Source organism: Mugil cephalus, chromosome 21, assembly GCF_022458985.1.
Source record: "Mugil cephalus isolate CIBA_MC_2020 chromosome 21, CIBA_Mcephalus_1.1, whole genome shotgun sequence".
In the NCBI taxonomy this organism is placed as follows: Eukaryota; Metazoa; Chordata; class Actinopteri; order Mugiliformes; family Mugilidae; genus Mugil; species Mugil cephalus.
The window spans coordinates 9,666,217-9,691,001 of record NC_061790.1 but is presented as its reverse complement, the minus strand read 5'-3'; the positions used below and the strand labels follow the sequence as shown (position 1 = coordinate 9,691,001).

The 24,785-nt window shown below is 41.4% G+C and overlaps 2 protein-coding genes across 3 annotated transcripts; one reads left to right on the top strand and one right to left on the bottom strand.

Annotated features, from left to right (window-relative positions):
* Nucleotides 1-132: 132 nt before the first annotated feature.
* Nucleotides 133-16,079, bottom strand: snx9b (sorting nexin 9b). 2 transcript variants are annotated; one of them, XM_047573252.1, is made up of 19 exons: nucleotides 15,765-16,079; nucleotides 14,150-14,236; nucleotides 11,860-11,934; nucleotides 10,714-10,845; nucleotides 10,015-10,092; nucleotides 8,921-9,083; nucleotides 6,195-6,333; nucleotides 5,865-5,949; nucleotides 5,651-5,776; nucleotides 5,421-5,538; nucleotides 5,212-5,342; nucleotides 5,003-5,106; nucleotides 4,773-4,876; nucleotides 4,551-4,628; nucleotides 4,220-4,296; nucleotides 3,163-3,252; nucleotides 1,929-2,043; nucleotides 1,747-1,838; nucleotides 133-1,579 (listed from the first exon to the last, which is right to left on the bottom strand). In XM_047573252.1, exons 1-19 carry the CDS (start codon nucleotides 15,774-15,776, stop codon nucleotides 1,532-1,534), a joined length of 1,854 nt encoding a protein of 617 aa, XP_047429208.1. In that variant the 5' UTR covers nucleotides 15,777-16,079; the 3' UTR covers nucleotides 133-1,531. The 2 variants fall into 2 exon arrangements, with proteins under 2 accessions (XP_047429208.1, XP_047429209.1); XM_047573253.1 differs by lacking the exon at nucleotides 10,015-10,092 and having other exon boundaries at nucleotides 15,765-16,078.
* A 397-nt stretch (nucleotides 16,080-16,476) lies between these two features.
* Nucleotides 16,477-24,710, top strand: moxd1l (monooxygenase, DBH-like 1, like). The gene is made up of 13 exons (XM_047573258.1): nucleotides 16,477-18,550; nucleotides 18,675-18,821; nucleotides 19,553-19,705; nucleotides 19,793-19,876; nucleotides 20,014-20,169; nucleotides 20,435-20,537; nucleotides 21,904-22,076; nucleotides 22,185-22,273; nucleotides 22,430-22,526; nucleotides 22,624-22,683; nucleotides 22,828-22,925; nucleotides 23,046-23,136; nucleotides 23,643-24,710. Exons 1-13 carry the CDS (start codon nucleotides 18,281-18,283, stop codon nucleotides 23,805-23,807), a joined length of 1,686 nt encoding a protein of 561 aa, XP_047429214.1. The 5' UTR covers nucleotides 16,477-18,280; the 3' UTR covers nucleotides 23,808-24,710.
* The last annotated feature ends 75 nt before the right edge of the window (nucleotides 24,711-24,785 follow it).

Here is a 24,785-nt window from a genome sequence, read left to right as displayed (position 1 = left end):
TGCCCGCGCGGGAATCTGACCCGAATAAGGGCTTTAGTGTGAGGAAGTCAGAGGGCGCAGTGTGTGGTACACTCTGAACTTATAGGGATGCGCTTTTTACACATTCACGCAACAAAATCAACAGACATCCCGATGAGTACAAATCATTGTTTAATAAATCAAACAGGATCTTTGCTCTTCTTCGAGTGACACCATTTTGCAAATACTTCTATACATAAAATCATATCTCCATGACAAGAAGCACCTTATAGGCTCAATAGAATATATATTTATATATATATATATATGTATATTTTAATGTATCAAGTGGTAAGAAAAAAAATGTGAAAAAGATTAAAGACTGATTGAAAACAGCATGGTGAAAAGCAAAAAAAAAAAGAAAAACTTCATACGTGACATAATCCCCAACTCTTCTAACGGTACAAATCTTTACTATAACACCTTCATATTAAACCATAGTCTGGTTGAACAAATATCCTTTAGTACTGGGGAGAGGGTGTTAGTTCATCTGATCCACTGACTTTTAATGTTCTTCAATGTTTACAACAAGAAAAAAAAAAGAAAAAAAAACTTTACTCCACGTTTTCTCTCTTGAAGTGTAAACTGCAGCGTCAGTGTACGCAGCCTTGGGAGGGCTGGAACTTTATCAACCATTTGTATTTTGCTCAAAAGACATGTGTTCCCGATAGGAAGAAGGTGGGGCTTCCTGTTAGCTTTTGAGGAAGTGCAGGATTAAAGGGGGTTTAGGCACTGCCAGCAGTGGAAACACGGAGGACCCGCACTCTGCCTTAGATTCTCCCTCTGCCTCTGATGACAATGACGGGGAAATATTGAATATTGTCAGCACTTGAAGGAGAAAAAAAACTCTTAGAAACTACTGGCAGAGAAATTGGCGGTAAAGCTTGAAACGTGACGCCGAGGCTAACATTTACATTTACGGGGCTGTTTCTACTGACAAGAGTCGGGAGAATGACTTTGGTTTTTGGTGGCAGTTCTTCACTGCGGAGACAATGGCTTTGCCACATTCATAAACCCTTTCCTCCACTATCTTTAACAAGCGATTACGATTAATAAACAAACTGCAGGGTATTGCTTTAAAACAGAAAAAAGGGTAAACCGTGGGGTCTGGCCGCTGCATTGAAACAACACATGGCCATTGCATCTTGGATATCTACTTCCTGTGTCACACCCCACGGATCTTAACTAAGTCAGTGTAAATGGTGTGTTGTTCTCTGCTGCCTCTAAAACCCACTAGTGTCAAAGCCTTTTCAGGTGTTTCCACACGCTCAACAACAGAAACTTCCAAGAGAAGCGGAATAAAAAGTAACGCCGCGAACCAGGGCGCTTAGCATGAGCAGTAAAAGACATGAGGCAAGAAAGAGAGAAAAACGGAGAAGTGAAAGTTTAAATTAAACGGAGAGAGAAGAATGCAGAATAAGCACAAAAAAACAAAAAACAAAAAAAAAACGTATGGATGTTGAACTGGTTAAACTCTTCTTGTCTTGTAGTGCGAGACTGCCCGTGGTTGGTTTCACATAGTAGTGAACTGACTGTGCGCTTGTCTCAGCTTTGCAGCAATCTGGGGGTTTAAAAAAAGAAAAGAGCACAAGGTGGTCATGTGACGGTCTAGGAGCATCAGTCTCTAAGCAATATGTAACGGCTTTCCATGTGATAAGTCAATGAAAAGGGCAAACTGCTGGAGACACACATTTTACTGTGATAAACGGTCACTAAAAATGCCTTTACCGTCTCGTAAAACTTGACTTGCTCCTCCAGGTACAACTGCATGACCCTGTTGTAGTCATAGATACGGTTGCTGTGGAAGTGGTTCATCTCAGCTGAAAAAAAAAAAAGAGGAAACCAGCCATCAGACACGATATCATGATAAACTTTTCTGTATGTCTTATTTGAGGAACGCAGCGTGTTACCTTGTAATGCATAAGACATGACGCTGACACGTTTAGCCATGGTGCCTTTTTCCTGAGAGTTAATTTTACCGGCGGCTACCAGCTTGTCACCCTCCTTCACTTTGTCTATGGCTGCCTGTAAAAATGTATATCACAGAAGGCTCAGGTTAGACCCAAGAGGCACAAACATCATTTGTAACAACAAAAACCTGCACATGTTATTATTTCTTTTGACCGCTGGATATTCATGAAAACTAGCAATGCTTCTGGAGTTTATTCTGGAGAAATATATATAGAGAGAGCATGTTTCTGAGTCAATGGTATTCAAAGAGTTTAGTTTCACCAACTTTAAGAGCTTTCCAGTCATCTGGTGTAAATATTAGCCATTGTTTGGTAAGGCCGTTAAACTGAGGCTCCTTGACAAGAATCTGTCATCCCTTTGAGTAACGGCCAGATTATTGTGCAATGCACAGCAAAAGGAAGAAGGAAAGAGACCATATTCAGCCCCTTTCCTGGATCTTCTTGTTCTCACACTAAGGCAGCTTTTAGGGACCAGGAGGACAACCACATAATAACTAACCACAATTTATTTTTAATTCATTTTTAAGTAAATGCTTAAGCCTTTACAATCCAACAGTGTGGAAACAATAAATGGTAAACCATCTAGTGCAGGGCTGTCACACACATTTTAGTTCAGGAGTCACGTACAGTTTGATTTCAAGCGACTTAAAATAGACACAGCAGCATAATGACATAATGCTTTAGTGCAAAGAAGTACATTATGAATATGTTGACATTTAACGAGCTATCCTTTACGAAACATTTTATGAACAACATGAAATCTATTAAGAAAAAATGTTGGTGAATTGCTGTGATCTGCTGTTTAGTTCTGTGTGTTGCGTTATATGCACAACTATTACTGAAACAGCACAACCTCAGTGGAAAAAATAGCATCAAGTATCAATTTTAGGGAATGCTACATATCCGTTCCTCGGACCAGGACGGACCCTCTAGAGGGCCGTTTTTGGCCCACGGGCCTTATGTTTCTTCCTGACTTGAACAAGGAAAACATTTGTTCAATACAATCTACAACATCTATTCACTCTGCTGTTCATTTACCCATTGAACAGGTCACCTTTGCTATCATTGCAACAGTTGCACAAGAGCAATTAAGAGATTAAGCCACACAGGTTTAAGTTTGTGTTGTGTTTGTGATTAGGATTTGTGTTACGGGAACCTTTACTATTTCCTGTACCTTGTGAACTCCAATGGTGTCTGGGAAGCATCCAAGGAGACCCTTATATTCATTGTTGGTTTCCATGAGGAAGTGGAGGTCTTTCCTGGGCTAAAAACAACACGTTACAGAGACAAATTAGAAAAGGCAAACGACAAAACGAGGAACTTGTTGTGAGGAACTACCTAAAATTGGACCGCATACGTCAAGGTTAACTTCACAGCAGGAAATAGTTTGAGAATCTGATAAGAGGGAATACAAGGATCCTCTAAATCACTTTCGACTTGACAACATCACTACATATATAACAAAATCATGGATTCAAATGCACATCCAGTAGGTGGAGACACTTAACACGAGAGTTTGTGGAAGAAAAAAAAAAAGGTGATAAATCCAAATATTTATTTGAATTTTCCCCTCACATTGCACATAAATACCTGCAGCTACATTCTCTCCTACTGTGCGACCATATAAGGGACTGCTGTACGTAGATAATGCAGCAACAGATACGCTGCACAGTTTTAGCCTCCTGGGTCCTGAGATGAATCCATGCTTGGCCTTTCTCCAACACTAAACAATACAAAGTTATCACTAAACTAAAGCCAACAACTCTACGGAAAACTGTCTGGAGCAGCATAAGCTTACCAGATGAACCCTCCCTCTGGAAGCTGCTGGGACATCAAAAAAGCCAAGAGTTGACTTTATTATTACACAGCACACTAACGCGGCCCTTACAATAACCCAATGTGAAATAGTCGGAAAACCTAGAAAACACTAGAGGTAAGTTTCTTGCGGTCTTTTCCTGTACAGATATAGACTTGAAGAGCAGGATGCTGAGTATCAGGGGCCAGGATGTAAACGCTGGCTACGGGCAGGAAAGTTATTGTTAGAGCTCAGGCAGGCAACACAAAGAAATGTGGTCGAAACAAGTCCCAATAAAAGCTTTGACACACTCGGTACGATCGCCGCGCGTGATAATTAATGCTTGTCTGGAATAAAAGAATAGCCCCACAGATTTCTTCCTACATCCTCAGACAAAATACTGCGTTTAAAGACAAACAGCGGTTAGAGAAATTACCTGTTCTGCAACCATCTGCGCTATTTCTTCATAAGTCTTTCCGGCAGCTGTCATGGCGTCAGTCAGAGTTGACTCACCTGCAACAGGACAGGGATAAATTAGGTAATCGGCACGGTCCTCAAGAGTATCCGTGCCGCATTTTTGTCTCAAAACAGTAAGAAAAGACCCAAAAGCAAACTGCATTTGTTTCTGCTTTCGCCATAATTATTGTAACCCGTGTTCGTTACAGTTGTCGTTTTAAGTTGTAACCGAAGACATGTGTCTGCATGTGGGAAAGTGCCTAAGGTGCTCAGACTGATAGATAACGTTTAATGTCATATTTGTGTTGTACCTTGGTATCCACTGCTGGTGAAGACAGAGGAGAGGTTTTGGAAGGCTTTGCCAATTCTCTGGTACTCCTTTGGCAGAGCTGCAGACGAGACAAAAGACAGCGACAGGTCCATTATTCTCAGTGTTTTGTCAACTGCGTGTAAACAGTAATTACAGCGCAAAGTGAGGAGGCCTGCGAGTGGTAAACGCTTATTGAGTGTCACTGAGTGCAGTGAGAACGTACGGCCTGTGCATCTCTTCCAGTGCTCCTGTCCCACTGTCAGGATTTCCTTCACCCCGTCATCCATGGATTTGGTAAACCTGCTGAACTGTTCGCATTTCTGTTCCCTGCGTACAAGGACACATGTACTAAGCACTCAGCATGAACTAACACACACAGTACTCTGCATAAGGAACTTAATGGCTTTTTGAGTCACGGTTTTCAAACTGTTTGCGAAGCGTCATCTTACTCACACTTCTATAGGATCCATGTCCGGAGCTTCAGGCTCTATCGTGGAGAAGATCATCACTCCCACTGTCTCGTCCTTCTCTGCTTTTCTCTTTCCCATCTTCCAGTCCTGCACCAATCGATCACTCGTTTTATCATTTCAAACATTTATTGAAGCGGTTTCCAAGTACGAATAGTTTAAGACCTTGAGTGAAGTGGAGGAAGCAGAGCCTACCTTCTCGTCCTTGTAGGTGAGGAAAAGCTGAAACACCTCGCTGTTGGAGACGACAGGATGCCTGCACATCCTGGTCATCCAACCCTGCAACCGCTCCATACGCATCTTGATGAACTCTTCCTCAAACCGTCCTTTAAGAGAATCGAAAGAACCCATTTAACGTTTAGAGCTCCCACATCCATCGCTGGTGGAAGAGTCGGGGAACTTACCTGTCACCTGCTTGTCGGGTAAAGAAGGGATAGGGATGGCTGACCCAAATTTGTCCAGGAGCCTCTCGTACAACCAGTCAAAGTGCTTGTATCTGTGATTGACTGGTCGGTTTGTGGTCTGCGAACAAAAAAAAAAAACACAGAGTCATTGCGGGGCATCTAAACGTCATTTGTAGTTGGCCTCCAGGCCTCCAGCTGAGGCCGGTCTCAAAAAGCTACTGCACACTTACGTTGGGCGTGATTTGGTACTCGATGTAGCTCTTGAGGCCGTACATCTTCGAGCCTTTCTTGGGATCAGCTACCACACAGTCTAGCTGGGATTCTGGGTAAAGCCACACTGGGCCGACTTCGCCCATCTGAGCATGAAGCGCGAAAGTATTTAGAGTCTCATCATCTCGTTGTATGTACTGTATATATTTGCACATGTATTCGGAGGGAACCTACATAAATCGGTAGCTTCTCTTTGCCCTTAGCAAGCTGCTTGCAAAGGAGGTAGAGCTCCGGACCAGACTTGGAGAATCCAGGGAACCTGCTCAGAGAGAAAACACAAAACTTTCTGATAAGTTCTGTCGAGTCTTCCACAAAAGCTTTTTGACAAATTACAGCCATCGGTAAAAGAGGAAATTCTACATGTTAGTGGCTATAAAAGTATGACTTGAGTTTTTGCTGTGGTGCTTTACATGAAATTCAAAGACTGATTATAACTTCCGTTCTCTTTTCAGAAACAATAACTGTGCACAGCTGTTTTCAAAAGCCACACTTAGCAATTCTTACTTGTTGAGGGAGATTTTCATTGTGGACGCGTGAACTCCGCCTCTTTGTATCCCTCCGCCTTCTCCGCCCTCGGATTCAGCATAACCGCCGGTGGACTTCACGTCATCCCATTCGTCATCCCACTCATCGTAATCTGCCCCTGAGGTCCAAGTCAAGCACGCCGGGTTAGTTTTCAATCACGTACAGGGGAAAAACAAATAAATAAATAAATTCCGCTGCAGCTGTACAATGTGTCCACTATGTTTGCTTGTGAATATGTTGTGGGTTAAATTCACAGCTTAATGCTCTGCTAAGCTCTACATTGTGGTTTTAGACATAAGATAAGAAAGTGTTTCTACTGCCGTTAACAGATGGGTCTGAACTAGCTTGCATGCAAGCGCTCACATGATACATATCTGCAAATTATGCATTATCGGCATGTAATAAAAATACATTTCAGGCATCACCAGCCTCGCTTAAAAAAAAATTAGGTCACAAAATGCATGCAATGGGGTAAAGCTGGCCTGGGTGCATTCCCTTTTTTGCTATAGATCATATGAAAACAGCATGCAAATTTATGCTTGCAAGATGCATGTGCAGCTAAGAGAAACCTAGCTAAGAACTGGTTTAGTGGTTTAGATGCTATTTAAACTGACATACATTGTACTGCATTATTTTCTACTGCGCACTTTAGTTTTGGGTCTTGAATGTTCATATGTGCAGTAGATTGAAAAGGAAAAACATTGAAGCGGGGCTGGTGCAATAAGAAAACACATGCATATATAATATGCATATGCATATATGCATTACTGAAAAACAAAGCAACTTTTTTTTTTTTTTAGACGCTTGCTCTCTCGTGTGAAATGTCATTGTGCCACGGAAAATTTCACAGAAGACTGAAAGTAACATATGCAAAACCGCCAAACACCTTAGCAAATTATGCTAATGTCTAGCCTCGTCTTTGTTCTCAGGGTTCTAGTGTCCCTCATTTCAATATTCATGGTATCATGCTACCATGTTCCCGTCACATGTCCAACTGCGAGTTAATGTTCTTAGAGGAGCAAATTTAAAACTGTACTATGAACACAATAAACTTGGGTTTTACTCCTGACTCCGAGTTCAAGGAACAGAAACAGACTTCTGGTGAGTTCCCACAATAACACGCAAACAGGGACCTGAGGAACACGTTTTTCAGGTTCCCATGTGTACTACATAGAGTTGGGGAAAACAGAACCCCAGGGGTAGATACTTGAAGACTGAATGATTGCACGACAGCTACTCATTTCGTGGAATTCAGTATTTAAAAATAGAACAGAAATGCAAATAAAAGGATGAGAACAGCTAAAGTAGTTGAACTCAGGGGACTGTAAAGGTTGAGTGCCTACTGTAGCGGAGCAGAACTTCTATCTACCATCTCAGCCTGCAACATCATAAATATATAAGGCTTTATTCTTGCTGCGCACCGTTAAGGTGGTCCAAGAGTGAGTGTAAAAGAAAAAGCCTCAAAGTCCTAATTTTTTTCTATCTGCAACAATGTTACAAATAAGCCAACGACAACCTTTATTTTCTAGTAGTCACAAATTGTTCTTCTGCAACACGGTTAATGTAATGTTAATACATACACACACACATGCTTTTTATAAATGTAAGTCATATCTCAAAACTCTTGAGTTTCACTCCTCATCTTTGTGTAAAAACTGCCACTCCACACACTCCACAAACTGTCCAACGGGGCGACAGGCGAGCGGATACCTGTGCTCTCAATAAGGTACGGATAGGGATAGATGTCTTTGGCAGGAGGGAAAGAAAGGAAAAGCTGGTTAATTTCTCCCCATGCCACTCTCCATTTCCCGTGCCCTCTTCTCTCACAAAAGCGACTGGAGAATTTAAAAAGCAGGTCAAGCAATTTGTGCTTCTGAGTCAAGAGTGAGGCTAACTTTTTCCACAGTCCACGGCAAAACACAGAATCATGACTTAACCGGTCCCGTCCATGTGCTGCGGAGCATTTCTGCCGAGGGGCTGAACGACAGAAAGAGACCGCGTGGAGGATCCAAACGGTCGTAATAAATAACCCAAAAACAACTTATTGTTGTGTGGAGGACTGAAACTGTCTCAATAAATAACTGAACAGGGTAGGTAGGTAGGTATTTGTTACATATTTCATAAAATTCTCGACATTTATTTATATCTCATTTGATTAACACATATACTGGTATACATTCATGATGACTAGAAGATTGAATGTCATTGGAAACACCAACGAAATAACCAATAACCCAAAACACATCAGAACAAAGGAGTCATACACACCATACCCAGTCACGAACCACATCATTTAAATGCACTGCAGTAGATATTGCCTTACATAAGCCTGACTGTGTAATGGAGTAAGCTGACACCTCCAGAGTGCTCAGCAGTAAGTCACACATTAATTCCTTCCTCATAATGAAAGTTTAAAAAGCAAATTATGCAAACAGAGAGTTAAATTGAAGGTCGTTGTAGCCCTGCAACCTCAATCTTTACAATGACAAATACGTGGCACCACATTACCTCATTTAAATTATCACGTGGTTTTAAACAGCAGTGATGGGACATGGCGCAGCAAATACGAACATGAGAATGAAACCTGCTATTTATAATGATAAAACGATCCTACGCGGTGCTTCTATATTAGTGCTGATGCCCCGTGAGGTTTTCAAAATTAGGGGAGCCGCAGCTGCCGACTAAAAAAAAAAAGCCGTTCTCACCTGGGCCTTGGTAAGCCTGAGGGTGGCCCTGAGGTACCGCGCTCCAGGGGTCGGCAGCAGCCTTCCCCGTCTGGGTGCCCTCGGGATTGGCCGCCCAGTTGTTGTTGGTGCCCCCCGAAGTGTCCGTGTTCCACGCCGACCAGGGGTCGTTGCCATTACTGGCCTGTGAGAGACAGAAACAAAAGGCTTAAAGGGATGAAGACATGGGGACAGAGGGGAGCCAGTCTAGTATGTGGCCTGTCCAATGACAAGTTTTCAGACAGCATGCTTTTCAAACACGTTAATGCAGACCTGGCCCCTAACGGGGAATATCTATAGAGAATATCTATAAATCAGCTGCTGCTTTACATGTCGTGCAAGTGCAACGATACTGATACGAAATCCAAATATGTGTCATGCTCACCTAAAAATGATACAGTTTAAGTTAATGCACGCCATTTCTTGCGGCCTTTTTGAGCTTCCAATGCAACACATATATGCATATGGCATGCTAACAAGTCAGGCACACATGCCACGAGGTAAACTTGCACATGCACACACATGCAAATGAGTGTGTCTTTGTGTAGGTTGAAACTATCTTGAGATGCCTACACACGAAATACGTAAGAAAATAGCAGCTTAAAAGCATATTGTTCCAATATATATATATGTTACATGGCAAAACAATATTTTATTAACAGCACCTTTAATGTGCATAAGATATATATTTTTAAAATATTTTTTTGACTTTCAGATCATCATTTAGAATAAACGCACGTCTTTCTTCTAAATGACGATCAGTCGTGTGATTAGTGAAACACAAGGATCAATGACTTTGATTTCGTTCGCACTTTCAGTGCGGTGCTGATTCAACGTGATTTTGATAAGAGATGTGGGAGGTGATTGGTGTGATGCAAGAGCATCTGTGAGTCTCCTCCACGAGGTGCGAAGTGGAGGAGATGAGATCATGCTGTGTGCAGGCAGTGGAGGGGGAATTTGCCGAAGCCGGACCGATCGGAGAGGATGGCGGCTTCGGCCAGAGAACGGGGGTGAGGGTGGCAGGGCTCGGGGCTCGCGCCCCAGGTCACGGCCACCACCTTTTAGTTGCCGATTACCTCGTCGGGGGATGAAAGGTAGGGGGTAACTGGGGTGTTGGGGGTTTCGGGCTGGGGACTCAAGCCCCCAGCTTCCACCTTGAGGGGAAAAGAAGGTCACATGGTCATCACAGAGAGCCAGGAGTGAAGCTACGCGCTGAGCAGGGAGCGGGCTGAAGCGGTGCTGGTGTGGATGTGTGCGTGTGGGTGGACAACAGTGAGAGCCCGTGAGGTGACGTTGGCGGCTGACACATTTCCTGCCTCGACTCAACCACTCACTGAGCACATTTTTTTTTTTTGTCTTTTTCACTGATCCAGCAGTATGCTCTTTTTCTTTTTTTTTTTTCGTGGAGCTTCCTGCCTGCGAACGACAGAAGACTTCAGTGACCTCACTTCCCTGTTCTGTTTTACTAGGGCTAAAAACGCGCGTCGGTTGAAAGCGACACGGCCACGGTGGATATCTCTGACAGCAGCTGCTCTCACTTCTGCATCTTTGGGGCTCACACCAGCTTCACAAAGACCAGTAAAACTCTGCCGGCGCTCACTTCTTCTTTTTTTTTTTTTTTTTTTGCGTTATCTTCAATTCACCCGATATCTGCGAGTGGAGTGGAAGTATGGAAACGCGACAGGTGCACCGTGATTGAAACTACGGGACGTATTTACACTTGCGTATTTATGGGCTGTATCGGATCCTGTGTCTCCACCATCTGAGTGCGCTACCTGGTTCAGCGCCGGTGTTGATGCAGGTGCATATGCATCAAAGAGGACTAGGTCCGTAGGTGCAACATTTCCGACGCTGTGAGTAGGCGCTGGGGCTGCCGGTGGTTGGAAAGAAGAGCCGTGCTTACTGAACTATGAAATGAAAAGGGGGAAAAAAAAAAGAGACAAAGTCAGAAAACAGTAGTAGCGAATTAGGTGAAAAACCCCAGAAGATATTCCAGTGAGCTCTAATGATTTTCAAAGGTACATTCTCCTGTGGTATTGTGTGTCTACTGTGCATTCACTGGCATTAGGAGGAGGGTTTCAATTTCTGCCATTTTTTTCCAAAATGTGAAAGCTCTGGCTGGTGAAATTCACACAAATGCTTGAAAACTTACCCCGAATGAAAAAAATAAAAAATAAAAAAAAATAAAACACCAGACCTGACCCTATTTTTCTGCTCCAACGTTTTTGTTTTTGCAGCTCTCACTTTTACCAACAGAGAGCAGTGAGATGGAGCACAGCTGCTCGAGACACCATCCTGATGTTTTTCATTAGGCATTACATAAGCTACAAGTGCAATTGTCATCAGGGGCTTTTTATGACTCGAACACAGAAACAAAACAGTCCGGGGGCAGCTGCGGAGGTGACGTGAGGTCAGGAAAACACATTCACACGAGCTTGTTTGCGAAGCTGAGTGGACAGAACCCATCAATCTCCGTGTTGTACACACACTGCACGGTTAGATGCCGCAGCGAGTCTTCGCTTCTGAACTCTCTCTTTCCCTCTGACTCTTTGCGAATGTCTTTGGGGTGAATCATATCCCCATGATGAAGTTACTGGATGGAGCTGAACACACACACAAACCCCCGTAATCAGCAAAAACCCTGAAGGAGGCACATCCTGTTGTGATTTTAGCTCCAGCACCAGACTTTTTTTTTTTTTTTTTTTTTTTTTTTTTGTAGACATCTGTAATGGGAAATATCTAGTCGACAAAGACACGGAGAACTCGAAATGCCAAATATTTTTCTTGTGCTCTGAAGGGATGGTACACGCTGACCTCAAAACATAACTGCAGATGGCTTCACTATTTCGTTTTTCAGTGCTAAACCTATTTCAGATGCTGTATGTGGTACCAAACGTCTGCTGGGATCCCCACCGACTTACCTCGATATAGTCTTCAGGCACGAGTCCGACCTCCCCTCTAGAGTTCTGTGCTTCGATCCAGCCACCTCCAATATTCTGAAATAGACACCCAGCAATATATCAGCATGAATGATGCACAGGTGTCTACATCACACAACACAAAGACTAAGTAACTGGGAAAAACAACAGTAAAAGAAAGTTTGACGATGCATTGCAATAACTTGTCTGACCCACATTTACACGTGACCAGGGCTGTGAAATTAAATTTTAGGACATCTGATCTAATGGAGGACAGACTGAGAGCACACACGCTTCTACTGAGCACACAAGTCGAGAAGCTATCTATAGATACCCCGCAGACGCACTTGCCGTATTTCACTTTCAGTTACGTCTGTTTTTTAATTATTCTGAAACCATGACACATTTCTACAAGGAAAGATGGTTTCTTTGTTGTTCCGCTGCTCTGCCAACTTATGCAAATGCGGCATTAACCCCTGTGTAGACTTTTCATGTCAATTTGTCCCAATTTCAAAATCAATCTATCTATCTATCTATCTATCTATCTATCTATCTATCTATAATTTCCTGAAAGTGACACGGATGGTCCCCTGCTATGCTCAGGCCTCATTCTGACTCTATTTCTTAAATGATGTGCGTTTTATCAGAATTTCTAACACCTTTTGTCTCTTTGGCTCAATATAACCCGGTTATATTTAGTGGAGCAACGTGTCACACCACTGCACTTTGCAGCACAACGAACACAAACACGCACAACCATCCACACGCCCACACAGGTGTGACTATTTGCTGCCATCAGGGCTTGACATTGACACCCGCTAACCAGCCAAACGCGGGTGAATTTCAGCAGCGGCCGGCAGCACAGCAACTCCCACCAGCCACTTTGACCAGCTGAATTTTTACACATTTATTAATTATAGTTTTCTCAAAAGGCGTCTGAAATAATAAACGAAACGCAAAGCGAGACTACAACACTGCAACTCCCATGAGCACTGTGTGCGCAGAGTGTTTGCTCACTGGTCCCCATCATAAATTGCAAAATTACAAAAATAAATGTAAAGTAATGAGTTGGAAACAAGCTCAATAAAAAGGAAACAATTAAAAAAAAAAGGTTACACGTCATGCTTCATGAGGAGTCAGCCTGGACGATAAGGTGTGTAGTAAATGTGAAGACAACGCGAGGGTTAGGAACTGAAACCCTGCACAAATCAGGCTTCATCAGAAGAACACAGCTGCTTTATGTGCAATTTCTAGGAAGCCTGTTTATTTTCATTTTTCTTTTCTTTTCTGCCACCCTGAAACAGTGGGTCCAGACTGGATTAAGTTAGACCTCGATTAGGAAACTATGCCGCTCAGCACACAGTCTGTGGCCTTTGAACTGTTGACAACCAGCAGGAATGACATCATGTTTGCTCTGTCTCTTTCTCCCCCTCTCGTCCTTCCTTCCTTTGTACATACTTGTGACACTCGGCGTTTACAGCCGGAGTGAGGTCATGTGATTTAGGCCTTTATAGGACTGTTAATACAGAGCCTGATAAAGGTTTTACTCCAGGTTCCATAGGGTAAGATGTTGGAAACTAGTTTTGGCTGTAAACTAAAATAAAGTACATTGGATATTGCTTCAGCAATAGCCAATGTATTGCTGTTGTTTTCTTTTTAAAATAAACAGACAAATAAATGAACAAAAAAATAAAAATCTCCCTGTCTTCCTGACTTCTCCCACAGAGTAAAGGGCACAAAAAGGCACTAAATATATGTAACATATGTAAAATATGTGTAACAGATGCAAATGTAGGCTAGTCTTGTCAGTGTTGTTGTTGGTCCTTTAGCTCTGACCAGAGCGTGGAAAAGACACAACAAAGAGTTTCTTTGTAGTGGAGTGAAACTGAGTTTTATTATGTGCCTGTTGCGTTTGCCTCTTTCTCGACTGTGCTTCTTCTTGTGCCTTTCTCTCCTTGTGGGAGCATTTGACCCACGTGAACTGTCATCACCCAGATATAACACACTCCCAGCTCCTGGACTGAACTGTCTCTGTAGCCTCCGCATCGGTTAAACTCCCACAATCCTTCACTCTGCACGGACAGAGAGCTACGCAAATGGCCTCGGAACACAGAACCAGGAATCAGCATTAATCGGTCACCGTTATTAGGTCCACATTATTTCTTAACTCACAAATTAAAATTCGTGTGTAGTACTCATGCAAACATGCTGAATGAAAAAACATTTAAAGTGATCACATTGTGTACAGTGATGTTAAATAACAGCACATTAGAGGAGCACTGGTAGTATTTACCTTATTGGTGATAGTGAGGGTCTCGCCTTCTTTCACCGACAACTCATTGTTTCCGGGCTCAGCAGTAAAGTCGTACAAAACCTGTGCCTGAAAAACAATCAAGAAAGAACTCACAAGGCTGACGGACTAATGCTTTTTTACACATACCCCAACACACCCAATAACTCCCGAAGCGGTATTTTGAAGGGAAATAAGGGCAACGTGAAAACAGGCCAGACGAGTTCTTCTAGGCCAGTTAACGCTGACTCTTACCTAATTCCTGTATAAACCAAAACAAGGTCAGAAGTACCACGTTACCTGGTTCAAATCAGGGCCCACATGTCTTCTCCCACTGACCCACATCTGCTAATCTGTCCTTTCTCCAGGGCCCCAGAGGAGCACACACGCTCACATTTATTCATTCAACGGTGGGAGGTAGGGGGAATGAAAACTATGCCTTATCAAAACAGTATCAAAGTCAGTCCGACTTGTTCGTTAACCGTTGAGTGACTAAAAGCGATGCATGGTTATGTGCTTTTCCCCGAATAAAGATTTCAGTGTCAGCCTGACACTTCCCAGGAGTCCAGGAAGCTGGACGAGGTTTCCAAACAGGAACTCGCGTCAGCCTCCGCTCGACTTGCTCAACCATCGTTTCTTTGGATGATGTGGATATTTCCGCTATGTGACACTGGTAAGCACGTTCACTGGATGAGCCTAACAAATTAAATAAGGAAGTTCCCCTAAAAATCTAACAGATGCTTCGTTTATTGTAACTTTAATTACATGACCTTTAACGCTCGTATTGACACACACTGAAGGCTGACACCAGAAAGCTGTTTTTCACATCCCCCCCGCTAAAGGGGGAAAGTCTGTCTGATTTATGAAACCACAAAAAGAATAAGCCTCATGTGAAAGTGGGTAAAATGTTGTGTTAAATGAAAAATATTTCCACTTGTTTGCTTGCTTGTTGTTACAAGAGAGGACTGGATTTGAGTCAAATGTAATGTACAAATTAATTATTATTAATAGAATAATTAAATTTAATAATTAAAATAAAAACGCATATTACTAAACTTTTATTTTGGAAAAAACATATCCTTATATTATTTTCTTATTCTTTTTAATAGGAAAAGCATTATTAGTAAATTTAATGTGTCAGCGATGACACAACTGACTGTTAAAATAACAATCAGATGCTACATCGTAATCTCAAAATGTATAATGGTCACTATTTCGCGCAAAAACGCACATACGTTAAAGACTATATTTCCCAGAATGCAACACTGAACCCGCACTGGAAAGGTAGTAAAATGTCACAAGACACTCTGTTAATGAGACACATTTTCCATGTAGTCTATAGCCAAACACATTCGTTTTGCGTTAAACACGCAGATCTGCGATGCATGCGCCCGCTCCTCGCCTCTAAACCAGACTATTAAAAGGTTTTTGACTCGCAGTGTGTGGCTTTGAGTAAAACTTAAGAGCTGCGAGACGCTGCAACTCTTGACTGTGTCTGTTCCAAGTCCACAGTCCGGGATATTTACGCGTAAAAAACTACCGTCAGGAGAAACTTGGCGAGGCAATGCGGTCGGTTTGACGGTGAAAAAACAGTGCTCAGGAAAGTTGTCAGACCTACCGTTACCGCCATTATCAGGGCATGGATCAATCATTACAAAAACAGGCCCAGTGGTTCTCAGGATTTCCAGTCCTCAGCTGGACATTTCCTCCTCCTGCCGCCGCTCTTCAATCGAACAAAACACGGTAATTCCTCCCGCTGGAAAGCGACCGCGACGCAGACTTCAACACATTACTAAAAGCTGTTTTCGGTTTAAAAACTCAAACATATGGCAAACGACGGCAGGAGCCTCGACTTGTTGAACGCGACTGCCAAGTTTGAACAGCGTAGGGAGCTGCTGACAGTACGGAGGAGGGAGTGACCTGTAGGCACAGCACACAGAGAAACCGGAAAGGTAGTTAAGGTCCAATCCTTCCCAGACTTTACTGTTTCAAATAAAGAAAGAAAAAACATCTGAATCATAGTTAGTAGCCACAGGAAAACATAAAATAAACTATATAAAAACCTAAAAAAACAATAATATAACGTATTATTATTATTATTATTATTATTATTATCATCGATAGTATTATTATTAATATCGGTATTATTATTAATAATAATAACACTAATGATAATACTAATAATAGCAATAATATAAAATAATAATAATAATAAACATTTGTATTAATAGTCGTAGCTTATTAGTAGTATTATTATTATTTCTAATAGTTGTTCAGATATATATTAACTGTTTAAAAGTTTGCTCTGACCACATCGGACTCGTTGGCTTTTATCCCAGTAGTCACTACAACTAGCTACTTTGTATCTTTCTAATGTCCTGTCTGCTGTGGTGCGTTTACTGACCGTTCATGCCGCTGATAAGTGGTGCCAACTGCGAGATCCTGAAATAATTTATTATTCCTAAATCGCCCTCTGCTGGGCTGAGTGTGCAGTTGCACCGTAAGCCACTGGCCGTATTTGTTTTGCATGAGGTTTGGAACAGACCCAAAAATCTCAGAGGCCTTTTCATTTAGTACACTTACGTAGCTGCACTCAATATAGCTAATATTAATATTAATATATATCTAATAATATTAATATAGCTAATATTAAAAAAATACAGCAGCATAGTCAGATGCCAGCTACTGTTTTTTATTAGTTATGGTTGGGCAAAGTGGCTGATTTATCAATTGGTATGTTCTGTAAGTGGTAATGGCAGTTTAAGTGTCAGTTATTGATTAATTGGTCAAAATGTTGATTCATGCTGAATAGGGATGGGAAAATATTGATATGGCATATATCTCAATATTTTTCTTCTGATACAATATCAGTTTTTAATGTCTCAATATCAGTTTTAACAAAAAAAGTAATGTTTTGGGCCAATTGTGAACTTACCCCAAATACTGAAGCATCAGACATAGCTGAAGTGCTTGTTGTGGTAATCCCACAGAAGTGTTGGGGTTTTAATGTAAACTTTAAAATTGATTTGAGGTTCCATTTGCTGAAGAGAATTAAGAGATATGAAGTGTCCTGAAAATAGCGATAGTTGCAGTAAAAGTACTCAAGGTGTCAGATGGTGTGCTTGGGTTGTCATTTAAAACGAAGTGAATTGAAATGTCAGTTGTTGCAATGAATCCAGTACAAATGTCCATTAAAGACTGTAGCACGGGAGGCAGTTGAAGTGTCATTCACTGTAAATACAGTTGTATTGGGTTGTCATTTAAAAAAAAAAATGTACATCTAATAAAGTTTCAGTTTTCAAATAAGTCAGTTGAAGCTAAAGTACCAGAGCCAGTTGAAGTGTCCTGTGAAGAGCTGAAGTGTTAACTCTGGCAACAACAGTTAACACTTGGTTTGTGTGGTTGCATGTTATTTGTTGCGTAGAAGCTCAGAGCACATAGTTGAAGCACCAGAGATAATTGAAGGGTTGTCAAAATGGTTGTAGTGTCAGTTGCAGTAAAAACATGTGAAATGCCGTGGAGTTTAAAAGGTATTCAGAATCCACTCCGACTTCAGGGGTGTAGCATTTGAATGCAGCAGAAAATATTTTTCACATTCCTGCTGGGAGAAATGGTTTTGGCTCGTCAAAGTGTTTGATATATGAGAAGGTGACAATGGCTGAGAGCGGCTAATCTGTGCACCTTTCATTTCTGCTCTTCGCTTCATATATCAAACACCTGCGTCCAGCAGCAGTCTGTCTGTGGAAAGGAAAGAAAACGGGCGAGCTGTTCAGAGGGGATACAGTTTAAACTTCTAGTTTAGGAGAAGTCTGATTACTGTCCCGAGTCACAGGTATGAATGAGTAAGCAGGTTCAGATTTAACACTGAGTGTAAGCTTCGGGGAAATCCTTGAATTTGAAGCCATTGTGAAGGTGAATGAAACGAAGGAGTCCCACTGAGAGCACAGAAAAGTGCTGCGTTGTTCCACAAGGGCAAATGCTAAATGACTGAGCACCCTTTTGCCTACGGTATCGCTTGAGTTCATCTAGCAGTGTGCAGGTGTGTCCCGAGGGTGGGGGGGATGGGTGGGAGGACATTGGCAAATCCACAGACACTGAGCTCAGTTTGAAGACTTCCAGCCTCGCGGAGACATCATGCGTGCTCTGCTTCCTCTCGTCTCCTTGCTGCTGGCCTGGAGCGAAGGGACACGGGCATCAGACCCTACTTTGCCCTTCATGGAGTACCTGGACGAGGGCCACCTTGTGTGCCTCAAGTGGGGCTTTGATAATCTGAAAGAAGAAATAACCTTTAAGCTGGTGGTCAACTCGACGGGCTGGGTGAGCTTTGGTTTGAGTCCAAGCGGAGGCATGGCGGGGTCGGACATCGTCATGGGGGGACTTGATTCCGGCACAAGCTACTTCACAGTAAGCGCTTCTTGCATCATGTATAACCATTATTTTTCCTCTTTACATTGAAATACTAGAGTATAATGTCTTACCCATACTCAACAACAACAGGCTAATATCGTTCTTTCTCTCCGTCCCTTAGGATCGTCATGCCACAGGTAATTCTATGCCCAAAGTGGACGAGCAGCAGAGCTACACTCTCCTCTCTATGGCTGAAGAAGAAGGACAAACCATCATGGCTTTTAAAAGGCCCTTCCAAACGTGTGATGACCAAGACCTCCCTATCACCGTAAGAGATTTCAAAAACATTCTTTATACATTATCTAGGTTCTCACTGAATAGTAACATATCAGGATAAAATTGATACACTGATATTTGCTGTGGAAATTCCCATATTATGTTACATCTGGAAAATGTCATAGTTACTGGTGTTGGGGTTCTTAAAATATTATACAGTACAAGGAAGAGATTAGGAAGCAAGAACGACAAAATGTTCTGTGGAGCTGAACTGGTTCAGGTAAGGTCAGTCTGTACCGTGTCTACACTCCTTACCCATTATTTGTAAGCCTATATTCTTTTATTTGTTTTTAATGGTTGCTTTGATACTCAGTGTATTACTCAGGTTCCCAGCTTATCACGATGTGAAATCCGTTGTGTGAGGTCTTTTTGTTATGCTCACTTGAAAGTCCATTTATAGGGCTTCAGAATGGGTGTTTCCCAAAATGAAGACAATGGCAACAACATAAAGAGGCACGCAAGATTTTGTTTCCATTGTGGGCATGAAATTCTACACAGTTTCGGTTTATATATATATATGCAAAAAAAAAAAAAAGGTGATCACTGTGATGATTTTTGCTTCGCTTGTGCACAGTAAACGTCTGAAGATCATTTTTTTATGTTGACCAATTGAATCTTTTAACTTGTTTTGTTCTGTAAGTAAAGCCTAAACACAGAAAGGCCCATTGAACACCCTGTCACGTTATTCCTTTTGTGTTGTATCATATTTCTTATCCTTTATAGGCCCAGCCCATCAAGCTAATCTATGCCTATGGAATAACAGATGAGATCGGTTATCACGGGGCCCACAGAGGCACCAAGGAAGTAAACCTGCTGAATTACGAGCAAAGGACCATGCTGACCAACTCCGACTATATCACTATCAAAATGGACAATGTAAGTGTAGCTGTAAACGGTTAAAACGATGACTACGGGTACGAATAGTCGTCCAAACTAAGCAGTTTCATTTGCTATTGGTTGCAGATCACTTTGCCTCCCACGACGACCTCCTATTACTGCAAGATCATGACGCTACCCAGGTTTACTACAAAGCATCATATATATATGGTAATCCACTTTTCCTCACCGTCACCACTCTTGAGTGACTTGGCTTTACCCAATTTGTGACTGTGGATGAAATAAAAACTAAGCTTGTTCATTTCTGCCTTCATTTTTTATTTTTTTCCAAACCCACTTTACCTCAGACTGAGCCGATAATTGAGAACCATGATGTCGTTCATCACATGGTGCTGTATCGCTGCCCCCCCTCTGTGACCGAACCGTATGAGGGCGATTGCAGCAAGAGCCAGAGTGGGATTTACTGCCTCGGAGTAGTGGCTTCGTGGGCAGTTGGAGGACGGGTGAGGGAGAATCAAGGACCTCAGACTTAGATTGTATTGATCCACGAGGACAATGCTGTAGCTCAGCTGCACATAAAAAAAAAAAAAAAACGTCAAAGTAAATTAAAATTAAAAAAATGTACAACAAATACAAGTAAATCTACATAAGAATCCATACTGCTCTGTAGTTTTAGACCATCTTTGAATTCATGTGTCTTGGTGTGTATCAGTGTCTGTCATGCTGTGATTGTCCAAGTTGATCCACAGTTTGTTTCTGAAATTGCAGCCGTTTGAGCTTCCAGGAAATGCCGGCATTTCTATTGGAGGCATGGGCAATGATACACTTTATAAACTGGAGATCCACTACAACAACCCAGCCAAGAGACCAGGTAAATCCTACGCCTACGTACTGTATATGTAATAATGCTTACAATAAATGCTTTAGTTTTGTTTGTAAGTCTTGTATGTCTATGTGTAGTGTGTGTAGTGTTTATTTAAATTGTGAGGGGCAATTTTGTCACGGAGTACTATCTTTGTTGGGCCATTTTGTCATCGTGGGGCCCTCAACCCCACAACTCTTTGAAGTTTTAAACCCCATTAATACTAGTTTTTACATTAAATGTCAATTAAATGTGTATATATGTATATATATACACTAAGCATACTCTTTTTAACACTGCCTTGTTTGTTTGTAATATTTTATATAGTGATTGCTGAATGCCTCTGCTGCTGTTCATAATGAGAATTCCCCCAGTGCGGGATGAATAAAGGCCTATCTTATCTTATCTTATCTTATGTTGAATACATAGTGCAAATGGAAGGTTTTAGTCTTTATTTCTGTCTGTGAGTGTGTTTCACTGTCAATACGAAAACATCACAAACATGTCAGATGCAGTCACAGAACCTGAGAGAAGTTTACTTTAAAATGAAATCTGAGTTTGAAGAATTAGATCGTTGTGGCCTGAGAACTCTCAGGTGTTGTAAACTTAGACGGACTTTAATGATCCACAATGGAAATTGCTTGGTCATAGTAGCTTAATTGTTACAAAAAGGCGAGCTGTTATAGGGCTGGGTAGAGTTTGGTATAAAAGAAGTTCTGTAGCGTTCACTATGAATCAGTCTGTTGGAGAATGAGCTGCTCTGCCCCTCTAGTGTTTGGTGTAGTAGTGGATGGGATGGATCGTCCATAATGAAGAACAGTTTATCCAGTGTCCTCTTGTCCCTCACTGAGACAAATGACTCCAACTTCTACCAATCACATGTCCAACCTTCCAGATCAGTTTATTGGTCCTACTGATGTCTTTTCTGCTGGTCCTACTCCCCTCAACAAACCACAGAGAACAACAGGACACTACAACAGACTGGCAGAAAGACTCTAGTAACTCACTGCACACACTGAAAGACCTGAACTTCCTGAGAAAGTAAGGTCTACTTATGCCTTTCTTGACACTCTAGTCCAGTCTGTTGTTTATGTAGACTCCCAGGTACTTGAAGTGGTCCAGTAGATCCTCCTGAAGTCAGTGACCAGCTCCTTGGTCTGGTCCACATTCAGGAGTAGGTGGTTTGTCTGGGAATGACTCCGCAGAGTCTCCACCTCCATCTCCGTTACACCCGACCACTGCAGTCATGAAACTTGCAGAACAGCATGTACAAAGCAAGGTAAGAGTTAACAGACGAGACCAGACAAACTGGGGCCTGTCAGACATGTAATCAGCAGTCCAGGATATGTTAACAGTTTTCTCTCTCTCTACTCAGGTATAACAGACAGCTCCGGACTAAAACTGTACTACACCTCCCAACTCCGCCAGCATGACGTCGGCATCCTGACCACAGGTGTGCTGTCACTGGGTGGACTACAGTACAGCATCCCTCCTAAAGCCAAGCAGTTCCACACCTACGGCATCTGCAAAACTGCTCACTTTTCCCAGGTACACAGTCCTGCCACATAGATTCCAAATACAGGGCATATTTATTAGTAATTAAACGCACTAACAAGTTCAACTACATTTGCTAAAGCCTCTATTTTCCACCCATAGTTTGTAAAGCCTGTGCCTAACCTTGAAGTATTTGCTGTGCTGTTGCATACTCACTTGGCTGGGAGGAAAGTCAGAGTTGGCCACTTCAGGTACTCAATAAGGCTCTAAAATTGATTCTGTAAATAAAGAGCTCCTGTTGGTGACTACCTTTATGAGTGACAAATTCATGATGGATGGGCTTTAAGGGAAAATGTTTGGTGCCTGCTGCTTAACAATGACTTTCGTCTTCCACGAACTGTCTGTAGAAATGGAAAGCTGGTTGACTTCTTGGGCCTAAATGAAAACTACGACTTTGAGATGCAACAAATTGTGACTTTGGGAAGCATTAAGACAATCCAGCCGGTATGTTTTCGATTACTGCCCGTTCATTGGCATGACAGAGAAAGGTTTTAATCAGATATTAGTTGACTGATGCCATATTACTGATGTCCCACTACAGGGTGATGAGATCACAGTGGAGTGTACCTACAACACTGAGGATCGTATCGAAGACACAAAGGTAGCTTGATTTTTTATTTATTTTTTTTAATGACAAAAACCTACAGTTTTACCAACATCTTCTGTTTATTGTGCCTTTGTTAAATGTTGCCCCTTATCTTTATTCTGTATCAGAATTGTGTTATGCACATCCCATCCGGATGAGGATGAGATGTGCCTGGCCTTCCTCTTCTACTACCCCGAAATCAAGATCGCAAATTGCATCAGCCACCCCAACACATCAATGATCAGCGTGAATGAAGAGTAAGCCTGATGCAATCCTCTAAACGGGGCTAGTTTGCCAGCACCTTACAAGGTCAATAAATAAGCGCCAATGTATCTGAGTACCTTCTTCTGAAGTATCTCTGTTCTCGTTTCTGACAGACCTACCGGGGAATCAGACCAGGATGAAATTGCCGAGCATGAGATGCTATTGAAGACGCTGCCACAAATTCAGATAGTCTCAGATGACAATGTAGGTATCAGTCAGAGTTTTCTATCCAGTTTGATCTAATCTTTTATTGTAGATTGACTCTGCCTTTAGCCTTCCATTGTTTCCATCACCAATCACTTAAAAACGTATCAGGTTTGTGTTATTTAGAGTATAGCTCGTACAGCTATAAGATAAATGACCTCAATCTATCAGCAGCTGCAGATCCACCTGTTAATTATCATAATATATTTTGTGTGATTTTTTATTTCATTTTATTTTATTTTTTTAAGAATAACAGACATATTTGTGTGACTTTATGTCTTGTAATTTGCTAGTGCTGATTATCGTCATAGCAGAATGACAAATATAGTTTAACTATTACTAATTATCCTGCAATTATCAAACAGCTTTATTTCTATTCCACAAATATCAATTTTGTGTCACATGGCAGTCTGGATAGTTATTATTTAATGCATGGGCATTCACATTAATTTTTAAGTGTCTGCTGCTTTGTGCAATATCACAAAAAAATTTTTTTCTTTTCACAGAGCACAGTGAATATATTTACAGATTCTGTGGGAATTGTCAATGAGATGATGAAGACACCCGCTGCTGCTTGTAAGATTACCAACGCGTCAAACAGACTGCGCGCTTTCTGGATTGTGAACTACGCAGGAATTGTACTACTGCTAACCAGGATTGGGATATTGTAACATGGTAGAAGGAGCAACAGATCCCATTGCACTCTGAATAAAAGAAGCGACAGAAGAAAAAAAAAATCTTAATTATATGCAACAGTGCATTCTCTAGGCTTTCATTTCCTCATTTCCTTACATGTATTTTCTGTGTTGTTAATCACCAATCAGAGAGTCATACAGTAATACGTAGAGAATTACACTGTAAAATGTATTGCTGCTACTGTATATCTTAATTTATGCTGATTAAGGGTAGTTTGATTTCATATTAATAATAATTCATGTGATTCAGGAGTGAACATTTGTATTACAATTTTGCAGTACAATGTTAGGTAAATATACAGATTGCTCATCTTTTTGAACAATGTTGCAAATCAATGAATAGGGCTGCATAGTCGTGATGACAGATACGATATGTGGTATGTTTTTTATTTAATCTGCTGGATCAGACAAACAGTTACTGAGCAAACCTGACAAATTTAAAAGTAAGCAATAAGCTAACAAACTATCACCACAGTTCATATTATAAACTTCTAATTATACTTCTAATTTAGTCATGAATGATCAGCCACAAAATGTATTAAAATTTAAAGCACCAATATAAAGGCACTTATCTCTGTTTGTATACCTTTTGATCTTTTCATTAGGTACTGTAAGTTGATTTTTTTTTTATATGTATATATACGTATAAGAGTTTCATACATATAAACTTGACGCATGATTGAAATTGTTTTGGTCAAATGTTTTCTCTGTAATGTTCCCTTCAGGTCTAGATTCACGTCCACATTTATACTCTTTCAGTTTTACTGTTTTGATTTGGATTTTAACCAAATAGAAAGTGAAAGAAGTGGAAAAAGTGCGTAAATGCACATCCCCCATTTTCTTCTTTAGAAATGGGATTTTTTTGACTCAAAGTTTCAGGCCGGAAGTTCAATCTCTATTAACCAAGTTTACTGTGTTATTTGAAATGAAAGACTTCAGTGATTTACTTCTTTA

Coding starts and splice junctions, on each gene's coding strand:
- snx9b (XM_047573252.1), bottom strand. Junction 4,629..4,772: donor CTGGAAGAGATGCACAGGCC/GTACGTTCTCAC, acceptor TCTCGTCTGCAG/CTCTGCCAAAGGAGTACCAG. Junction 1,580..1,746: donor AAGTCAAGTTTTACGAGACG/GTAAAGGCATTT, acceptor TTAAACCCCCAG/ATTGCTGCAAAGCTGAGACA.
- moxd1l (XM_047573258.1), top strand. CDS start 18,281: ATGCGTGCTCTGCTTCCTCTCGTCTCCTTGCTGCTGGCCTGGAGCGAA. Junction 19,877..20,013: donor CAAAGCATCATATATATATG/GTAATCCACTTT, acceptor ACTTTACCTCAG/ACTGAGCCGATAATTGAGAA. Junction 22,926..23,045: donor ATGATCAGCGTGAATGAAGA/GTAAGCCTGATG, acceptor CGTTTCTGACAG/ACCTACCGGGGAATCAGACC.